General features: G+C 45.7%; 2 protein-coding genes across 2 annotated transcripts in view; one reads left to right on the top strand and one right to left on the bottom strand.

Annotated features, from left to right (window-relative positions):
- LOC118316207 (polyhomeotic-like protein 2) overlaps positions 1-6,927 on the top strand; it is a 7,298-nt gene extending 371 nt beyond the window's left edge. The window contains exons 1-7 of the mRNA XM_035643771.2: positions 1-43; positions 854-1,009; positions 1,648-1,726; positions 1,957-2,068; positions 3,375-3,501; positions 3,698-3,929; positions 4,977-6,927. The exon at positions 1-43 is cut by the window's left edge and continues 371 nt beyond it. Of these exons, the coding sequence (XP_035499664.2) occupies positions 872-1,009; positions 1,648-1,726; positions 1,957-2,068; positions 3,375-3,501; positions 3,698-3,929; positions 4,977-5,131 (843 nt within the window). The 5' untranslated portion in view covers positions 1-43; positions 854-871 and the 3' untranslated portion in view covers positions 5,132-6,927. The remainder of the gene's footprint in view (positions 44-853; positions 1,010-1,647; positions 1,727-1,956; positions 2,069-3,374; positions 3,502-3,697; positions 3,930-4,976) is intronic.
- A 417-nt stretch (positions 6,928-7,344) lies between these two features.
- On the bottom strand, positions 7,345-22,176 carry kiaa2013 (KIAA2013 ortholog). Its single transcript, XM_035643770.2, has 3 exons — positions 17,251-22,176; positions 13,329-14,182; positions 7,345-10,991 (listed from the first exon to the last, which is right to left on the bottom strand). Exons 1-3 carry the CDS (start codon positions 18,206-18,208, stop codon positions 10,941-10,943), a joined length of 1,863 nt encoding a protein of 620 aa, XP_035499663.2. The 5' UTR covers positions 18,209-22,176; the 3' UTR covers positions 7,345-10,940.
- Positions 22,177-22,314: the final 138 nt, after the last annotated feature.

The raw sequence follows: 22,314 nt of genomic DNA, 5'->3' as shown, positions 1-22,314 counted from the left end.
GCCCCCGGTCGACCGGACTCTGCCTCCACCCTCGCTGTGAGAAGTAAGACCCCTACTCTGAACGGGACTTGTTGTTTAACCCCTCGACCGAGTCGTATGAAGGGTTCGACTCCTCTGTCCGTCCGGCTCGACACGTGTCGTCCGCTCGGGTCACCGACGTGTACCTGTGGGACCACACGGTGTTAGCCTGCTACCGGTTAATCGATCGGCGATCGACCGCCAACGACCAGTCGGTTCAAGTCGTTTTTATGAGAGAAGAAAGACCTGTTCTGGTGTCTCTGGTGTCTCTGCTCCCCTGCGACAGGGAACTGAACATCTTGGGTGTTGGGACAAAAACCAAACCTCATCTGGAAGTTTTGCGGAAACACAATCGACATGTTTCACCATTTTATGGACCAAGGACTGATGAATCCATTCTGAAATAATCGTCAGTTGCAGCCCGAAAGTCTTGTTTCGCTTATTGCAACAAATTAAATCCAACTGCAGGAATATAGTATTATAGTATGTGAATGATTTGAGTATGAACGACAGTTATTTATTTATTTGTATTTATTTTATTCTTTCTTTCTGGGGGGGGGGGGAGTTTACCCCGCTGCTTGTGTTTATAGTTTCTTAAGATCCCATTTGCTTGTGTCTAAGAAGGTATTACATACGATGGAATACATCCATCCATAACATTCATGCTCACAGTACATTAAACGTACAGCATTCAAACATAAGCGTTCAAACAGAACATTCATGCTCACAGCGTAACAACAATCCACACAAGACCTGTCCGACACACACAGTAGCTCCTCCTCGGTAGTCGAGGAAAGAAAGCGCCTGAAAATGAACCTTTCAACTGTGTCGACAGGCGGCCTGCGCTCCAGTCATGACCTCTGGCAACGGGAACACTGACAGCAGCCAACACAATGGAGAGAGCAAACCAGCCCAGGCCTTAGTCACGTCCCACGTCCTCACCCATCTCATCGAAGGCTTCGTCATCCAGGAGGGGGCTCGGCCTTTTCCTGTGAGTACTGGATCTCTGCACGTGTGTGTGTGTGTGTGTGTGTGTGTGTGTGTCTGGAAAGTCATTAAGACACACACACACACACACACACACACACACACACACACACACACACACACACACAATATCCATTCAATTCAAAGCAGCTTCATTGACATGGGCAATAGAGGTTAACATTGAATAAGAAAGTGTGAAGAAAATAAGTAACAATAGCAGTCACCTAGTTATTTACATATGGACCTATATGTATGTACATAGGTGAGTAAAGATAAAGTAAGAGAAAAAAGTGTGGCCATTGCAATGGAAAATATTTACAGGACAAAATAAGCACGCAGTATAAATAAGGACTTACCATATACTTGTGTACCATTATGGTAAATGGGCTGTATTAACATAACTATCTTGACCCACCTCCCAAAAAGCTCTGCTCCGATTGATCGGCTGGCCCACTCTTTTGTGATTGGTCAATAGAACCTTGTCAGAAGTGTAACGCCCCTTTCTCAGAGTGTAGCCACGATAACAACAGCATTGGTTCTTTCTTGTCATAAAATATGAATAATATATTTTGTTCAAGCAGTGTTCTGGTGAATGGCAGCATCACCAGCTGCTGTAGTGATATTTACTTTCTCTGTCCGCAGGTAGAACGTCCATCTTTCTCAATCGAGAGCCTACGGAGACACACAGCAGATTTAAAGATGGATGTCCTTTCGCCAAAAGGTAAAGTTCTCAGACCAGTGGGGCGGCTTAAACAGCCAAACAGTACCAGAGACATTTGAAGCAGCTTCGCAGAAACACAGAATCCTGACTCGTGTTTTATTGGCACCGTTGTGATCTGAATATCTTGGGCATTTTCACCCTTGATCCCAAAATACAGTAGATGTGTTTGTTTCCGGTGGCTGATGGTTGTCTTTGTCCCGCTGACGGCTGTGTCGACTCTGTCCCCTCAGAGTTAAAGGCCCAGCAGGAGCCCACTCTGACCTGTGAGCTGTGCGGCAGGGTGGATTTTGCCTACATCTTCAAAAGGTCGAAGAGGTTCTGTTCTACGGTGTGTGCCAAACGGTAAGGCAGCACAACTCATTCGCTTCATTTCCACAATTCACCCTGTGGTAGAAATTAGGGGATTCCTGATCAAGTGTGTTCTGTGCTTCTGCCGATCAGCCCAAAAAATGTATATACGTCAGTAGAAGATTAACTGGAGAATGTGACGACTGTAACCAGCGTGATGCATCAGCTGGAGAGAAGACATGTCCGTGTGTGTGGGAGTTGTTGGTACGACCGAATAAGAGAGTTCAAATGCAAACATTGGCAAGAAAAATACTAAGAAATTCATATGTTCTGACTTCATAGACCAAACCAGTGATTTATTAATCATACGACAGGAACAGGCGAGAGGACGGAAGCAGCGAGACTTTGCTGAACTGTTGTTCATGTTCATTCTTATGTCAACAAACAGACAAGTAGACACAATGGTTGTTGAGGTCAATAACAAATATTGAATTCATATTCATGTATAATAACGTAATTATAGTGACGGTGCTACTCACAGCATCCATGGCTCGTTCAACTCGGAGGGAAGTCTCCTGCTCTAGCACTACTGCTGCTGAACGGCCAGGAGGGGGCACTGCAGCACACACATCTCTACTGAACAGTTTCATGTGCACTCAAACAGAGGGCGGAATGTCAGTACGTACAGTAGAGCACACACCTCCGCCTAGGCTCAAAATTACACTAAACATGCCTGATTTTAATTTATATTTGTATAATATTTCGTGAGAATTCTATGACACGGGTTGAAATGATGTGCAGGTTGCACCTAAATCAAAAAACAAAAAAATGAGATGTGGTTGAGTAGAAGTTCATGGCCTAATAGTGTCAAAGAACATTCATAAAAACTGTGTTTGCCCATTAAGCGGTAGAATTATTGGCCCAAAGTCAAAGACAAAGTTGACCTTGGGTTTACATTTTGGTCAGTTATATTTCAACAGCTGAAAAAGTCTTGGTTTAGTCCTTGTCTCATCCAGGCTCCCCCTGCTTCTCTGGCTCTGATCAAAGTCCAATAAAACAACTAAAACATAATGGTAAAAGATTACAAGAATATGTTATATATAGTAACATGTACACTAAGCAAACATTTTGAAAAATCTGATTCTCAAGACAATTAGATAAACAAAGGACAAACAAACCGAAAGTTCATTTACAGCCGGCATCAAGGTGCGAGGCTGACCAGGGATCTTACAGAGGCACAGACCTGTACAATAATGTACAATAATGTACAATAATGTACAATTTTTAAAAAAAAATTAATAAAACTTGGCTGCTCAGATTCTCTCTAACGCTCAGCTCACCGTGTTGACTTCATTTGTAGCTACAACGTGGGATGCACCAGGAGAATGGGTCTCTTCCCGAACCGCAAAACCACCCTGGAAAACATGAGGAAGCAACGAGCGCTGAACGCAGACCACACCGACTCCAGTTCAGAATCTAAAAGGAAGGTGAGACGGCCTCTGACATCTGATCATGGTGTTAATTGATCGGAGTAGAAGTTAGGGATACCTGCTGTATAGGACCGACGGACCTTCACCTATTTGTGTCTAATGTGGCTTCTGTATCTGACATCTACAGTGGCCCATGTCGGAGGCAGACATTATTACAGTGAGATTGTTTCAACCTGTCTCGCTCTGTGTGCAGAAACCTGCAGCTGCTCTGTCCACCGGGCGCTCTGTCCACCCTGCACGGGGAGAGTCCAGCCAATGTTCAGACGCGTCCGGCTACCAAAAAAGCCCACCGCCCCGGTCCGCGCCCCAGCGGGGGCCCGCGGTGCGCGACTCCGAGCTGCCCCTGCTGCCTCACAGCTTCCTGCCCAGTGACCCTGGCCTGTGGAACATCCAGGACGTCTACGAGTTCATCTCCTCCCTGCCAGGTGGGCGCAGTGAGACCACATGCAATAACTCTTAAAGTCCCCCTCCACTCAAACCTGTGAAACCTCTGACACACCTGCCGTCCTCTCGTGGATGCGCTGCCTCTGCTGCGCTGGGAGTTTCCCGTTTCTTTGCGTCGGATTTGCATATTCGACAGCGGTTGGTTTTTCTGTATTTGTGACGTACCACATCTAGCTTGAACAGGAGTCGTTTGAATTTCAAATTGCAGAGAAGTGAAACAGAAAATCCTCCAGGAGAGGAATGTGAAAACACCAGACACAAAGTCCCTTTAGTCAATGTCAGACATTTCAGAGGATAGGAACAGAATGTGGAGGGGGGACTTTAATTTATTGGGGCATTCCACAAGTGGAATGGATTTGACTGACGGCGCTCTGAAAGTACCAGCGCGTTAATTCGAGACAGTAAAAGTGGGTGGGTCCAATATTATTGGTCTTAAAAGTGACGAGGGCAGCACGAGTGCGAGAGCTGGTATCCGCAGCAGCTGAGTCCAGTTTACAGCAGTGAGTGGTCCCATCAACGAGCACATACAGTACATACAGTACATACAGTACAGGCCCGAGTCGGTCACCACCCGCGCTACTTCAAGCTAGACTCGAGTGACTTGGAAACACAATTCAGGGCTGTGATGCTTCGATTCATGTGAGCGACAGTTGGTCTATTCATATTTATTTGAATAGATAGATAAATGAATTGGAATGAAGCCAGCGTTTTCCTGCTAGAGAAAGGAAGACAAGCGTGATTGCCCCCTCGTCCCTCCTCCCGGTCCACGTCACGACTGCTTCTCGCTCGTGCGTCATCGCGTCGTAATACGACACAGGCATCGATTGACGGCGTCCATGTGTAATCGTGCCATGCCGAGGCCCGCCCTTCAACCGGGCCGCTCACACCGCTCAGACGAACTAGACTTTGGCCGTGAATCGGGCTAACTCGAATCATCAGATTCTCCCGGGACGTTAGTCGGAGAGGGGAGGGGGCGTGCAGCAGGGCTGCTACTGTGTGAACTGACTGTTTGTGGATTGTGGCCGCAGGTTGTCTGGAGATTGCCGAGGAGTTCCGTTCTCAGGAGATCGACGGACAGGCCCTGCTGCTGCTGAACGAGGACCACCTCATGGGAGCCATGAACATCAAACTGGGCCCCGCACTCAAGATCTTTGCCCAGATCAGTACGCTGAGAGACTCGTAGCCCGTCTCACAAGCACAACGTGCGCAGGAGGACGCCACGTGTCGGCCGACTCGGTTGAGAGTCCGGGTTCTGGGCCAGAGTTGCGCCAAGTTTTTAATTTTATTTTTTGTCATGGCCTGCTGAAGGACGTCAGCTAGGACTGTTCGCCTCGTGTTGTACACTGATCCCTTCTCTCTCCGAGCAGACCTCACCCCACATTGACGTCAGCTGGGTTTCATTTTTTTACGTGTTACGTGTTACTGTACCTTGGGCTCCCGCAGCACACGTGTAAGGTTAGCAGTCGATGTGTTCTGGTATTTTCCACAGGATCGCATCTGATGTGTCCTTCCACCTCTGGACAGTTAGTTGCAGGCCTATTACTGATGAGACAGAATCACTGTTTAGATCTCTTCAGCTGCCTCAAAGGAGAGAAAGATGACGTCAGGCAGGCGCAAATGTTGACCAAAAGCATTTCATTTTATTTTTTTTTACTCTGAACAAAGGTCTTTTCCATTAAAGGTGCAAAACAAAGGAGAAAGAAGAAGGCTGAGCTCTTTGCTCTTTTCTCTTTGTTGCACATACATTGATTTATTTGTGGCCACCACCATAATATACCAGCACTGACTGCCAAAGATAGATTTTTCTATTTTTTTTAAACACTTGAGAAAATGAGTTTCCCTTTTTCATTGTGGCGACCTTTCCTGGATGAACCCAGTGTCAGCTGGGATTGACTTCCCCCCGACCATTCAAGGATATTTAGATGTAGATGTAGATGTAGATAGATAAAGATGGATGGATGTCATTGTAGAGCTGAGCTCTCTCCCCCTCCCCCACACTGACACAGATGTATTGACCCATCTGTTAAGCCACGCTGCAGAAGTTCGTGTTTATGTGCATATGGAGTGAGCGAGGGAGTGAGGTCTGATCACAGGAGAGACACGTTCCAATGCCAGGCGTGAACCGACGAACTCAGCGGTTCGGCTTGTGATCGGATCCCAGGAGACGGATGTTAAGGCACCTTCCAGCCACACTGAGTTCCCTGGTGCTGAGCAGCCCCCCAGTTTGACGGGAGGCGCGTGAATCCCGCGGTCTCGGTCGGCGGATCAGTGTCATGGTGCTTCTGAACAACACGGAAACTGTTTGAATAACATTCTATATTTTATTAGGAGGTTCAGTTCAGTTTATTTTGTATCTTCTACATGTTGCTGGTGTAAATTGACAATTGGATTTTTTTTCTCATGTGACTACGCCACTTGACTAGCTCTGTATCAGAAAAAAGTGAATGTGACATTAATGAAGACAGGAATATATGTTATTTTCTGTTCCGCGGTGATCAGGTAGTCTATGCACACAGGAAGTGCCTATGGTGTCACGTTGACGCAGAGGTATGATTTCAGTTTTTTTTAATCTTCATAACACTTTTACCAAAGTCAAGTGAATGTCCCCGTGTCACTAGAAAGGGGAGGCACCCGTTTGTGATCCACAAAGTGTATTCTTCTACTTCTTGTTCATCAAGACCATGAAACTGACACTCATTTCACTAAAGATGCCATCACAACTGGTTTATTCCCCCAAAAAATCAGTCGGAGGAGCACTGCGATCCCTGTGTGAGCATCGGTGTTGTTTCCTATAGTGCGAGCTGACATGACATCACAAATCTTTACAAGACCGAAGGCATCGTTGTCGTGGTAATAGCAGATGTATAGTCTGGTAAGTGGTAGACACGGTTTCTGTCTTTCAGAATGATACATTTTTTTCCTCTTTTTTACAGAATTCCAGATTTTTCACTGAAAAATAAAACCGTTTGATGAAAGAAACTGCCTGTTGTCACATGTTCTCTCTTTGAGGACAGGTGCATTCCGCCACGTCACGTCGACATCAGCCAGAACACCGACAACTGTCCACATGATGTCTGATATCCCTGTTGAGGTGTTCCCGTGCTCGTGGTCTTCACCGGTGTATCAAACTGCTCCAGACGTCTCCGTCTTCGGAAATCTGTAGTTTCACCACGACGGACGCATCAACAACAACGTCCGCCGTCGCATGAAGACGTAGTTTACTGAAAGTGGAGTCGGAATCCTCCTTTTACACTTTCCTTGACCTCATGGCGTTTTCCACTGAGGTCAAGGAGTAGTAGATCGGAAGGACATTTCGACCTCACCCATAATCTCCTTCTTCACTGTGTGTGACCTTCTTCACATTACACCTGGAAAAATAGTGCAGCTTTAAATTGATCCTTTTTTTTTTTTTAAATTCTTACTTTATTAGAATGAAACATTGTAAACCACAGTCTCCACAAACTTACATGACAGCATTTTCTCATCAACCCAGAAATATATGAACAAAAAAGAAATAATCATTCAGACAGAACAATCACACATTTCCTCACAATAATAAGGTGATTTATTTTCCTTAACAGAAAACTAAATTTAATATTTTCTTTTGCTTCACTCGTACACGATCACACGCCAACACACTCAAGTACAATCCGATCTGACGATGGCTCCTAGCCATGGAACTCAATAAATTAACGTTTTTCTTCATTAAGGCAGACTCAGTAGTCGACGTGAAGAGATTTGAGATAACCCACGAACAGAAAAGGAAAAAGATGAACAATGCACAAATATTCAGAATCAGGAAGTGACATGACAGTCGTTTCAACTGGTAATGAGAAAAGTTTCAAACATCATTCCTACTCATTTACTAATTGCACCCAATATTACATAATCAAAACAAAAAATATATATTTAACTGACAAAAAATGTTGTTTTTTAATAAATCTGAGGGCCCAGAGGAACAGCCAGTATGAAAATGGATGAATGGCCACATTTGTTATTTTGTAAATGTACACTGGTTTGCTCAACATTTGCCCCTGATCATAAAGTTTGAAAAATACATGCGGCATATAAACTTCTGTGTTGGTCGGTGATGTCGCAGTGACGAGGATGAGGTCGCAGGTACAACATGCTTGAATGTTTGAAACGTGAACTTATTAACGGAGCTGGATACAACGCCAGCAGTGGCCACTTGGTCCTATGACCTATTTTTAAAAATCCATTGTGGCCTATAAAGTATTTTCCGTCATATCCCGCAATTATGCTTTTTTAAAAATATTTTTTTATTTAACCAGTGGAGGATTTTTATGTGACATCCATCCAAATCCAAATCTATGACCTGAGCATGAAATGTGTGGGTAGGGCCCAGCAGGAGGACGCATCCAAGTGAGTCCACTTGTTTTACATTCACCTGCTGGGCGTTCTTACTGGTCGGGGCTTATTTCAGTTGCTCATGACGACACGGCAACCACTAAACATGTCGGGTCACAAAACCGTCACTCACATTGTTGCTCCAGCAGCCGAGGAACATGAGCAGTCAGACACGTTGGACCAAATGTTGAGCAGAGATATTGATTCATTTTATTCTGGTGAACATGCTCATAACTGAAGTGTGCACAGCCACGGTCAGTCCTCTCGACCAAAGTTAAATCTTGTAAATTGATCTTCGGAGAATGGGTTTCAAAGAATAAGAGGGGTCACGACCGCTTCGACACGTTTCAAAATGACGAGAATCATAAGTCATGGCCTTCACCAGATCTCAACTGAACATTAATCCCCCATGACTTTGCGTGGGGCAAACGAGGGGTCAACAGAGTATCGTGCCAGTTACCGTGGTAACACGATTCACTTTTGAGACAGCCGGGGTGTTGACATGTTCACTACAGTCTTTAAGTGTTTTCTAAACCAGCTGCAGCCTTCAAACCATCTCCAGCGACAGAACTACTTGGTGCTGATTGTCGTGACTTCAATCTTCAAACACGACTTTGCAAAGCGACTGGTGAGCAGAGGTAAGTTGTTCGGAAGCAGGTTCTGAAAATGAGTACGCGCCAATATATCCCCATCTGTATGAATCAGACACATCCTGTCCCTACACATGCTTTTGCCCTCAGAGTTTGCACAAACGATTTTGTTCCAGACACACAGATCGCGCCGGTGTTCACTGGGATACAGACAAAACACTAAAGGTCCAGTGGTGAAGGATTCAGTCCCCCCGCCCTCCTCTTCCGACCACGTAGAAGAACTGAACATCAAAATGTGAAGAGATTGTGGAAGATGTCATTCCATTCCAAGCTAACAACAATTATTGTGAGATAGGCTCATTCTCCCGAAAGATCCCCTATATCTCACACACTGGACCTTCAACTAACAATCTGGAAGGTGTGATGATACATTCAAACTGCTCTGAGCACATCGCAGACTATAAACCCAGCAGAGCAGTTTAGCTGTAGGGCTGCGCGATAAAATGATAACAATCACATTATCGCAATATCATTTTCACCAATAGCAACATAACAAAAGTTCCATATCGATATATTGCTTGTGTAATGGAGGTACGATACACGACTGGTTTTAATGTTCTACCTCAGATTTGATATAAAATATTTGTGTGCGCCATTCTCTGCCCGTAAAGAGCAGATTAAATCCACGGCCTTCACTCGGGTGCAAAAATCACGATTATTATAGAGGTCGACCGATTTTTTTTTTTTTCTCAATAAAATTTGAGGCCATATCGCCCAGCCCTGTTTAGCTGAGGCTGGATGTTCAACAACCGTGGACATTCATACATTCATTTTAGTAGTCCAGTGGCTTTCAGTACTCTTGACTTGATTATCATAACAGGGGTTTTTTTATTCCACGTGTAAGAAAATCCAGAGCTTCTACGGAGATCAGAAATTAAAAACTCTCCCTGCCTCTGTCTCTGCCCAAATGCTTTCTTAAAGGCTTTTCAAACATAGACGGAAATCCACATTCACTTTTGTATTTAAAACAATTGCTGGTTTCAGTTTCTCACACGTGCCGTTTTTAGCCGTTGCCCGATATTAAACACAACATTTTGGTTTTTGACAGCTGCTTTTACAGTCACGTAGAGTCCAGACCCTAGATATTGGAACAGTTCAGCGTGTTTTTTTTTTCTTCAGGCCTGGAATAATTTAGCAATAAAATTATTTATTCTTCCTCACAGCGCTTGAACTTGAACACGTTCATATCAATACAGAAATATAGAAGGAACGCTGTGGAGACGCAGCTCGTTAGACAGGCGGTGCACAAAGTTCAGGGGTTCAGACGGATGGACAGATGCACGATTCAAATAGAATAATTATATACACTCCGTATGTAATCCTCCACCACCATGGGGTCTCATCATCACACAATCCCAGAAGACGAGAGAGGTGATGAGGTGAAGCAGTGTGGGATCATGGGAGCTTTTCAGGAGGGAGCTGAATGATCCACAAACGGTCCTCGTGATTTAATCCAGTGAAAACACTCAATTGAATGATGGAAATGTTGTCCTGTGCTGTAGGTAGATTTTTTTTTTCCCACCAGTCATTAGAACTTTGTTCCTCAACTCTACTGGTGTGGACTTTGCTCCATTTTTCTGGTGTTCCTGTGCTTCACTTGACAGATTTGTGCTCTTTTGAAACTCAGATTCTTTGCTATTTGTGCATTGCATGAGATCAACCTGAGCTGCCCCCCGCCCCCAAAAAGATATTTAGTTGCCGAGCGTGCAATTACTTTGGAACCCCTCGAATTTGGGCACCAAGTCATTCCAAATGAAACGCTGAAGCCGATAGCCTGAAGAACAAAAACACGTAGCGGTGTCCCTCAAACAGTCGTCAGAAGAGTTAGCTGCGGGCACATCGAGGGGCCCCGAGAGAAGGAAAATCGCATTTCAGATTCAGCACCAGCACACACTTATGTTAACATCCAACACATGCTGCCATAGCTCAAGCAGAAACACCGCCGCCACATGTGGAATGTGTGCACCGCAGCGTTCAAGCAGCGCTCCTGGTGTCGCAGCAGCCATCCTCACTTTTGCTGGTGACCTGGTGGAGTCAGAGGGGGGGGGGGGGGGGGTTAGAACGTCTGACTGACACTACCCAACCCATCCACACCGTTTCCCCAGGAGGAAGAGTGAAAAAAAAACACAAGACATGCTGAGGATGAAGGTGAGACAGGTCGATACTTAAGAGCCAAAGCCAAACCCGGAGATATTTCTTAATTTAATTGAGTGATTGGATAGAAAACATCATCAAAAAAGGGGTCAGGAAGAAAAAACAAGGAAGAGCAGAGAAGGTTCCAGGTGAAGTGCACGGTGCAGCGGGTCGTCGTGGGTCGTTTTCTACGTGACGACAGACGTTGAAGACTTTCAGCACCACCAGGTCAAACCGGACCAAACAAAAACTGAATTCTAGCTGGAGTTAATCATCATTTAACAGGACCGTACCGATGTTAGAGGGGCAGTAAGCGATTCGGGAGACAGCTCGTTTCTCTCTTCGTTGTTGTTGACTGCGCTCGCACTGTTGTGTGGTGCGGTCCGCACCATTTTTTTTGTTTTCGCTTTACAGAGCCTGGGCTGAGCCCAAAACCCGGATCTCTTTTTGGCGCACACACAGAGGCGACAGCTAATGGACCGTGAGGAAATATTCGCTGATTTTTTTACAAATCGTGTATTGCTTCAGAATCGCTTACTGCCCCTTTAAGGCTCATTTACCATAAATCATAACCATGGGACTCAACTGCAAACTGGTGATGTGCGCTAAGGCGTGCGTGTGTTGCATTTTAGATTGAAGGGTTTCGCTTTCAGGGAGTCGGTGAGTCGCGATTATATCAACGACAGTGTAAACGTGTTTTCAGTGAGGTCGTCCATCACAGGGAGCATTGGAGCGGTTGAAGTTAAAGGAACTCTGTGGAGGTTTCTTCAACACAAACCTAAGTTCTGTTCACATGTTGTCGTCCTCAGGCTCGTGTTGAATCCATTTCCCTTCCTCACAACATATTTACAGTTGTTTTTTGGGGGGGTGGTTTAATTTGGAGATTTACATTTGTTTACTGCAGTTTTCTCTGTCCTGACAACACCCAACAATGTGCTGCATCCAAGGACTGTGTGTAAAGAATGTGACCGCTCCCAAAAAATGAAGCCAAAACATCTGACTCGCCCCCTGGTGGCTGGCTGCAGTAAAGGTCAAATACCCCCCACCCCCTCCACTTCCAGCCCAAAAGAAATGGGCCAAACGAGGAAATCAAAGTAAAACGTGAAATAAAGATTTTGAAAGATGGTTTCTGTCATTTTAGGTCGTTCATATCGCTTGGATGTATGTTAACTGATCATTTTTTGGGATTAATTTGGTAACAAATGGTTCTCTGATGCTATGAATATCAGCTGAGACGTTGTGATTGACACCAGTAACACTGTGGCTCCTCCACTCCACAATCACCACTGCGCAAACTCTGGCTCCGAATGACGTCACCAACATAAAGATGGCAGCAGCCGTATTTTTTTTTTTCTTAAATTTTGTACGATGGGTGGAGGGTGGAGACTCATCAGCTGTCTCTATACAAAGTCCTTGGTTTGCACCACCGTCATTGTGCTTGTGCACGAGATGCAGACCCTGACGACATCACTCCAAAGGACACCTGACATGTTGTGATTGCAGCTTTGAACTGAAACATTTTACCGACCAAGAGTAACGTCAAACCAACGTGACACAATGTCTGCTGTGATGGATTACTTCATCCCCAAAACATCTCTGTAAACTGACTTTGACATTGTGATGGAAAATTCATTGTAAAAAAAAAAAAAAAAAAAGTTTCTTCACTAAGGTAAAGACATGTGATATACGGTAAATGGAAAACACTGGTAAGTTCCCTTAGCCTCTGCACACGAGACAAACAATCAAACAATCACCTCCTGATGGGAAAGAAACAAATGACACTTGTGCTTGTTCTTCTTCCATCGCGATCAACAAAATACTTCACATTCTCGACGTGGACATTGCTTTCAACTCCGATCAGATTTTTCAGCGCTCACTTCTCTGTCGAGGAAACTGCGGTGCGGTGAAAACGTTTATCGGCCCCGACTCTGAATAAGGACTGTGGAATCATGTTCTGTGAGGAGGGGTGGTGGGGGTACGAGGTGTGTAAGGCTGCCGTGCTGACCCACTCCAAGAGCGTAACCCTGTGAGACGGGAAAGTAGAGCCCGCTCACCAAGAGGGAGAAAGTCAAAAGCGAGAAACCAACTCACAGAGAGACCAATAAGAGAGCGAGAGCGAGACCACCCCACACAAGCACACAAAAAAAACGCAAACCAAACCCCCCCAAAAAAAGATGAGCATAGTACATCAGTTTTCATTTTCTTGTTTCCGTGTTCCACTGTTTATACCTTGCTCCTGAAGAGGGGCTTAGCGCCAGGGCCACAGTACTCGTTGTATATGAGCTTGAAGAGGAAAAGGTGGAACAGAGTTATGAGCGAGGCCACGCTGAACCAGAACAGGAACGGCAGGCCCGGGTACCTGTTGGCCATGTGCTCCTCGTGGGCCAGGATGCCCTTGAGGTGCAGGGTATGGCGCAGGTCCTGCAGGTGGCGCAGGTCCGTGGAGATGTAGAGCAGCGGCGTGATTGGCTGCGTCACCATTACGGGGAAGGTGTGACCTTTGACCTCCGACGTCAGCTCCACGGGCTCGTTGAGGCAGCCCGCTTCACAGGCGTACAGCTTCACCGGCTTCTCCTGCGGCTTCACCGACACGTGGAGGAAGGGCTTCCCCTCCCCGTCCAGCAGCACCGCCAGGCTGATGAGGTCCTGGTTGTAGTGTATCCCCCTCAGGGCGTAGCTGTTGTGCAGCACATCTGGATCCGCCTGGAACTGGAGGTGGTTCTCCGTGAACTGCAGGCCGCCGAAGCTGAGCACCATGCCCTGCATGGCTCCGTGGGCCCCCGTCGCCACCAGCACCTTGCAGCCTCTCTTCTGCAGCGTCAGGGTCCACAGCGTGACCAGCTGCAGGATCTGGGCGGCGCTGCTCACCCGCTCGGGCCACAGGTTCTCCGCGTGCATGGTGGCGTGGCCGCTGAAGCAGTGGTCGGCGTAGTTGAGGCTGGACTCGAGGCGGGCGCGCTCCTCACTGCTCAGCCTCCGGTCCAGCAGGGGGGCTGTGGAGGAGGAGAGGATGTAGTAGAGGGTGGTGTTCACCGTGCGGCTCGACGGCGTGTGGGAGTCGGTGATCTTCCTCATTTCAACACCTGAACAAACGAAGAAGAAGAAGAAGAAGAAGAAGAAGAAGCAATGATCGATTAGCAAGTTTGTACTTGACCTTGGAAACTGTAGTTTAGATAGATTAGATAGGTAGATTATTCCTGCACAAGTATTTGTATGAAAATTCAGGCAGCACATCTATTAGGCAGAGACTTTAAAAAAGACTTTCAGTCAAACGCTCGTTCATTTACTGCAGCCCTGGTTGTTCACAGAAGTCTCTTACCATGGGCTACTTGCACAACCATGTCCGGGTTCTACTCAGTACTGCTCAACTGTTTCCGGTCCGATTGGCTCTATATGCTGATCGTTAAGTGTCTACTGCAGACCTTCGTGTGAGAGGTGACGGAGAAATGATCCCGGTTTGGACATTTTCCTGCGTAATACTCTGTGTGACAAAACTCTGAATGAAGTAGTGAGTAAACAGTACCGGTAAACAGATTAGCAGCATTATTTTTAAAAAGGAAGTACGTCACGAAGCCTAGTGCATGTAGTGTATAGAATCACTAACACGAACTGTCCTCAAGGTGGCGCTGAAGTAATCAAGTTTACATGTTTCACCTGAAATGCTCAACTGAGATTTATGACTTCAGTATTTATTTACTCATTCATTTTACTTATTTTTTCCCTGAGTAGCACAAAGGGACTACATCTGTAATTATGGCCAGTTTTAATGTAGCCTGAATTCCACAGCTTCTGCAGTGCGTTCCAAGAAAATGGAAATAAGTTCAGTCACAATTACTATAATGAACACATTGCAAGTCAAGTGCCATGCAGGTATTTGAAATGGGCATTTTGTATGTTCAGAGTGAAGTAAGGGATGTGAAAAGAGGGGACTTCAAATAGGGGAGAAGTGGAAAATGCAGTAGTGGAGAAAGATAAATGTAGACAAAGAAAAGGTCCAACTGATTCAGAATTTAAAGCCCCAGTGTGTAATTTTCTGACGGCATCTGGTGGTTAAGTTGCAAACTGCAACTAACTGAGCGACTGACTGGGGACACTTTATGCAGCGCACCGCTGATTCCATTTCCTGTTTCTAGCAGTGTCTGAAAAGTCAACGTGAACGCAACGTATTCTGGACCGTTTTGTGCAACAACCGTATTCAACACGACGTACCAAACATGGAGACTCACACGGAGGTGGGGTCCACCTCATGGAACTATATATATAACTCATTCAAAGTTGATTATACATATATGAACACACAGTTATGGACAATATATTCAATTGCTGTGAATGAGTTCTTCTAAATATTACACACTGTAGCTTTAAAGACCAAGATAAGAAGGAGAATTAGGGTGAGGCTGAGTAAAGAGCAAAGCATGCGATCGATTCAACAGATGGAAAATTGCATATTCATAGTGATCGGGGACTCTATTATTTATTTACTTTTATTGTCATTCAGCATAACACACAAAAAAATGTAAAGCGTGAACGAAATTACGATCATGGCTCCTTTAACAACACAGATAAAAAAAACGGTGATAACATAGAGCTCTATGAATAAATATATATAAAAAACCGAAGGTAACAGGCTTGTATTGTATTGATAGGATGACCTTTACTTGCACACACACAGGTGAAGATAACTTGAGTTAACAACAGCTACACTTGTTACTGTGTCACTGCAATAAAAGAACCAAAGCCAATAACCAATAAAGAATCTGAATCACGTGGACAGACACATGGTTTACAGTAATACACAAAAACAACTAAACTGATTTCCACCAAACTCTGTGGCGGGATGGGGCCTGGGCCTGAGTTCTCCACATTACATTTTGTTGTGGATTAACTAACGATTATTTTCATAACCGATTAATCTGTCGATTATTTCCTCAATCAATTGATTGATGTTTTTCCACACACCAAAGATATTCAGTTAACTGTCACAGAGGAGCAAAGAAACCAGAAAATATTCACATCAAAAATCAGAAATCAGACAAATGCGACTTTTTTTCATAAAAACTACTTGAACCGATTAATCGATTATCAAATAGTTGGCGATTAATTTTGTAATCGATTACTAAACGATTAACTGTTGCAGCTCTAGTCCGATCCAAGATATCTACATATTATTATAACTATTTTCAATGACAAATAAATAATTTAAGACCATTCCCTTTTTTTCTTTCATATTTCTACTATAAGAACTAGACAATTGTGTGTAGAATTGTTGGGCCTTGGTGGTGGTACGCCATCTCCTGAGCGACATAATAATTAAGTAAATAGATTACTTTATTCATAATGTAGCTACAGCTTTCGAAATGTATAAGTTGCGGAAGGCGAAATAAAATTAATAAAAATGAATTGTGTCATCCTGGATATCCGTTATCATTATGCTGTTGACCCTGGTTTATGTGAACTTAGAACAATGAACGTGGATCATCTTTCTGACAAAAGACATCAGAGGGTTTAGTTTGTATTTTCCCTCATGTCGGCCTGAGCTGCAGTTATAGAATAAGAGTCATAGCATGAACACTGTAGGGGATTCTTTCACAATCAAAGAATCTTTTTGGAATCGAAATGAAGCAATAATAGTTGTGATGTATTTATGTTTGTGTGATAACCTCTCCCTCTGTTAGTTGGAGGCTCTTTTCAACCAGAGTGAACACATGGGCGTCTGGAACAGAATCATTATTCCATTAATCTATAAAAAATACCTTCTGCTTTATATTATTTGTCACTTTGTTACTGTTTACTATTTTTGGGTGCTTCTAGAATCATAACTCTGGTTTTTCCAGTGATCTGATTGGTCAGTGGTTGGGCTGTGGACAGGAACTATGAAGCAGGTTACCGGGGTAAATCACCATGGTAACTGATGCTGAACGGCTAACCTGCAGGTGAGGTTCCAGATAGGAGATCAAAGCCAGGCACCAGTCCAACTACTGACCAGTCAAATGTTCATTTGATTATAATTATTCAATATCAATATCAAATCAGTCATCTGCTTTAATGACGGTCTTTGTTGATTCATCACTGCAAGGTAAAGTATGAAGGTGGTGTTCAGCGTGTGAGGTTTGTAGAAGATGTACCAGTTGCTGCCACCACCTCAGCTCACCTGAAGTGAAGAGGTCCATCCAGGCTTTCTGGTGATCCCCCACCAGCTCGTCCACGCTGGCCCTCAGCAGCTCCCCCATCTCCTTCTTGGCTCCTTCTCGGAGGGCGCTGAAGGTCTCCTCGAGCTCGGAGGACTCGATGGGCTCCGAGGTCCTCACCACCGACAGGATGTTGTCTTTGTACTCGGACTTGGCCGACACCTGGATCCTGCTGCTCAGCTTCCTGGTGACCACCACCACCAGCACCATGCGGCTGTTCTCCACTGGCACCCTGCCGGAGGAGAGCAGGATCTCCCGGTCCTCCAGGTTCTCCACGCTGGTGGAGAACTTGCTGCCGAAGGAGGGGTCGTCGGAGGAGACGTCCAAGCTGGCGGTCCTGTCCGACAGGTTGTTGACGTGGATTCGCTGCACGTAGACGTTCGGTCGGCTCCGGTGCGCGATAAACTCCTCTCTGATGGTGACACAGTCCCGGGCCGACTGCGGGCCGGCGGGCGAGGCGCAGCGGACCGACAGCACGGCCCCTTTGCGGAACCACAGCATGCTGGCCTGCGCCTCGGCCCGCTTCCCCTCCAGATGCACGCCGACCCTCGGCGAATACTCAGTCTGGTGGACCGGGGCCGAGCCGGGTTGCGAGGACGACGCCACCCACAGCTTGTTCGAGTCCACGTCGATCAGGATGTGGCCGTTGCCCGACACGAACGGCGCGTCGAGCGGCTCCTGGGGCGTGCTGTACATCCCCTCTCCTCGGTCGACGAGGGACTTCCACCTGTGGATCTCGGCCAGTAGGCACTGTCCCGCCGCCCCGCCGGGCATGGCCGAGCCGCTGAACAACCTCCACCTGCGCTCCGCTCCAAGGTACCAGTAGAAGATGAGGAGGAGCAGCAGACCTATGAGCAGTCTTCTCGCCCAGCTGCTTGACAACAAGCCCGGTAGCCCTTTTAGTCTTTGCTGGAGCCACATTTTGTGTTTGAAATTGGGGGCGAAAGCCCGGCTACGTGTCCGCGTCTACACACTGCGCCCGCGGGTGGAGCTCTGACGGTGTCGCACTCAGCCCGCGGTCACAACATGTCCAAAGGCTGAAGGCTATCAAGCTGTCGTCGCTAGCTTCCGGGTACGTTAGCCTAGCTAGGTCGCGAACGAAAGCCGTCGAAAAGGGTCTTCCGTCTCTCGCATCGTGGTCCTTATCATGTCCTTGGCTGTGTGTGTGTGTGCGACCGTCGTCACGGTGTCACGCCTCGGCTCTTGTCCGTCAGGTTCAAGATAACCACCTGTCGTCCCAGATGTCCGCGGCCAGCAGCGACTGACACTTCTGTTTTGTCACAACTGTCGTAAAGCGGAACGGCACAGCGCGGACCGGAAATGTCGTAAAAGCCAGTCACTGAATGTTTTATTGAATATCATTAGTTTCAGTTGAAATACATACGGTGCGGGGAAGTGAGAAAATAAAACCTTAACGCTGTGTTATATGAAGGCAATCAACGCGTTTTGTTCAAAATACCCAATTCCAAATACAAAGTTAAAAAAAACATAATTATCAAATCAGTAAAATGTATTTTTATAGCGCTTTTCACAGGCAAAAAGTCACAAGGTGCTTTACAAAGACATAAGCAATATAAAGGGCAAACACAGACAAAAAAGAAACAATATATTTAGAAGAAAAAACACAACGCACAATTAAAACCAAGGCGTCTAGTCGACCTAGTGCATAAAGGTCAACTAAATGCCTGTCGAAACAGAAATGACTTCAACTGAGTTTTGCATCCGCAGAGACTGCAGACCATAAGGGTGCGGGCAGAGCGTTCCATTTTTGTTCCATTTTGTAGGAGCTACAGACTCAAAAGCTTGATTACCCTGTGGTACCGACAGTACATTTAACATGTTTGATCTAAGAGGGCGACCTGAGCAGTATGGGTGAAGTGGCTCGGTCACATATGCAGGATCCTGACCATGTAGTGCTCTGTGGGTGAGAGTAAGAATCTTGAACCAGATCCTGTATGCAACAGGGAGCCAGTGAAGAGATTTGTGTATTGGGCAAAATTCTGGATTGACTGAACACAGTCTAGTGCGGACATGCTAAGTGAGGAGAAAAGTGCATTACAATAGTCAATGCGTGATGATATTAAGGCATGTATGAGCATCTTAAGTTCAACAGTTGAAACTACTGATATCAGTTTACTGACATTTCTCAATTGGAAAAAGCCACACCTGGTCAGTCAAACGACGACGAAAGCATCTATTAGCAGTGCAGGTCGACATCTGAGTCTGTCACCACAGTAAAAGTTAGACTTTCTTTGCAATGGTGACCTATTCAGCTGCAAAAACAAAGTGAATAAAAGCCATCAACATCAACAACCCTATTGCAGGTCTCAACATGATGTGGAATGGACTGGAGGGTTGTTTTGGTGTACCAGATATCATTAAGCATGCCCTGCTGAAAAAAGATAGGGGATTTACCAAAGATAGCAAACAGGGAAAACCAGCATTTGAGAGCGGCAAACTGAATTGCTGTCTCCCCTGCCTTTCCCACCCTGATACTGCACATGGAGCCAATCCTATTTTGATGATAGTCCCATACAACCTTCAAGAGACATGGCTAACAGTAGCCCGAAGTTTAAAGAAAGACAAGAAAATGGTGTGTCCTACCCTCCATTTTAGATTTGTCAACTTCATCAGTGAAGAGGTTCAAAATCTGCAACGATCCTAGATTTGCCTGCATAACTAGTACCATATAGTACCTATTGCAACTTGGTGGTCTTATCATCCACTCAAAACACTTAATGGTACAAGTCACATATCCCATTCATATAGCGCTTCTATATCGAGGGCTTTGTCTATCATGTCATGCATTTCATCCAAACACTGCCAGTACAGTCGTCAGGGGCAGTTTGGGGTTCAGAGTCTTGCCCAGGGACACCTCGGCATGTGGAGTTGACGGGAATCAGACCACCACCAACCCCCCGAATAGCTCTATCTCTTGGGGCGGCTGTGGCTCAGGAGGTAGAGATGGTCGTCTACTAATCCGAAAGTCAAAAGTTTGATCCCTGCTTCCACCAGTCCGCATGCCGGTGTGTCCTTGGGAAAGTTTGCTTTAAAAATACAGTCAATTTACCATTTACTATCTCCTGAGCTACAGCTACTGTGTACAAATCTGTTCTGTAGCACAAAAGAAACCGTCAACCACACTGAAGATGCCTCCACCAACTGGAATGTTCTCTGTGAAGCCTCATGGCGAGGATGATCAACGGTCTCACACATTATCACAGACACATTCTTTGTAGAGAACACTGTACCCGCCAAGACAATACCATTATTGTCTAACAACAAAGCCTCACAACCTTCCAGTTGAGGGGAGAACTAACGGATGAAGGTGAGGAAGGCAACAACATACAGATGGCATCAGCATGGTAGATGGCAGCATCTAGCATTCTCAAGTCTTGTGTGTGGGATGGTCCAATCCATGTTAAACCTGAGCCTGAAACTGGAGAGGGCAAGTCCAAAACTTTCAGGTTTTTTTTTCTAGTGAGCACTCCACTTCCATCTCCCTTATGCCTTAGGCCTGTATGTATTGTGAGAATCACATTTTCAACTTCATCTTCAGCACCTCCAGGGCATTCAGCATCACACAACCCTCATTGCCGAGGGAAAAGATGGATTGTGTCGTTCACCACCTCAGCTCCTGGATTCTGGACCACCTCACAAATAGACCACAGTATGTGAGGTTAAAGGGCCGTGTGTCACACACAGTCCTCTGACGCACAGGGGCTCCAAAGGCAACATTCTCTACACCCCAGTCTTTTCTCATTACCCAGCAAACTGTCATCTGCAGAAGTTTTCCAATGACTGTTACTGTTGCCTATACATCAGTGATGGAAGAGCTGATGATGCATATCGGAGACTAACCCAGGACCAGGGGACACTCATTAAGACCTTTTATGACTCTGTAGTGGTGTCAGTCATTTGTTATCATGTTACGGTTCTGCAGTTTCTCAACAGCAGATACTGACCAGTCAAGAGGTGGAGCTCTGTCCTGCATGGGATCCCCTCTGGATACAGTGGAGGCGGTGGAGAGAAGGGCGTTTGCCTAAGCCTTCCTCCTTATTCCCAACCCCTACATGAGATTTCTCACAGCATTTGGCAGCTCCACACCCAATGTTGTGTTATTTGTGTAAATACTCTTTATTATTACACGTCATTTAATTGCACTGATGATGCAAATTTTTTTTTTTTTAAACTTATCTTGTCTTGTCTTATGTGTGGCCCTGTCATGCAGAGCGAGAACATTTTGTCTCACATGACAAACAACATAACAACAGTCAGGTGCCCATATGATCACTGAAACGGGGTTTGCTTGCACTAAGCTCTGTCTTTGCTTTCAGTCCTCTCCATTTGGAAAATGCATTGGTTTTAGCACCAGAGATATCCTCCACAGTCTGTTTCTTTGTGCGTCCCTGCTGACACAAAATATCCACTCGATTTGTCTTGGTCAGAGCTGCGGGAGCTTCATATCAGCTTCAGAGAAACTTTGGAAAAGCAATGCACGGTTTGTCCCGTCACTTATAGCCTACATTTTAGAACCATGTTATAAAAAAAGGATCTCCGTTTGGTCAGTATGAACAATAGGAATGATTACAGGAAGCAAGACCCGTGTCAGTGTTTGTGGTCACTTGGATAAGGGTTTAAGACAGATATGAAAGGAGAATATTCTTATAGAATCTATCGATTTTTCCCTTGTCCTGTGACCATGTTGCTCCCTCCGCAGATTTTTGGACTCACTTTATAAGGACACAGGAGGAGGGAATAGACCCCAGGCTACGTGCATGTGCTCATGTCCACAGAGCAGCTGGCTTGCAGCGCTTTCCCACCACGGTGGGCGTTGCTGCATGCAGCCTCCACGACTTACTGCATCACAAAACTGGAAAAGAGAGAACTGAAATAGATAACAGGTCAAATACATGTAACTGATTATGCCAAATGCCGTTTTACCACTTATGTTTTCCTGCTAATGTATTTCGTTTGAGCAGCTGTATATGAGGAGGGGGTGCTGGGCTGGGGGGCTGGGGGGTGGT

This window comes from Scophthalmus maximus, chromosome 3, assembly GCF_022379125.1.
Source record: "Scophthalmus maximus strain ysfricsl-2021 chromosome 3, ASM2237912v1, whole genome shotgun sequence".
NCBI classification, from domain to species: domain Eukaryota; kingdom Metazoa; phylum Chordata; class Actinopteri; order Pleuronectiformes; family Scophthalmidae; genus Scophthalmus; species Scophthalmus maximus.
The sequence above is the reverse complement of the archived record's forward strand: the minus strand, read 5'-3'. Positions and strand labels throughout refer to the sequence as shown.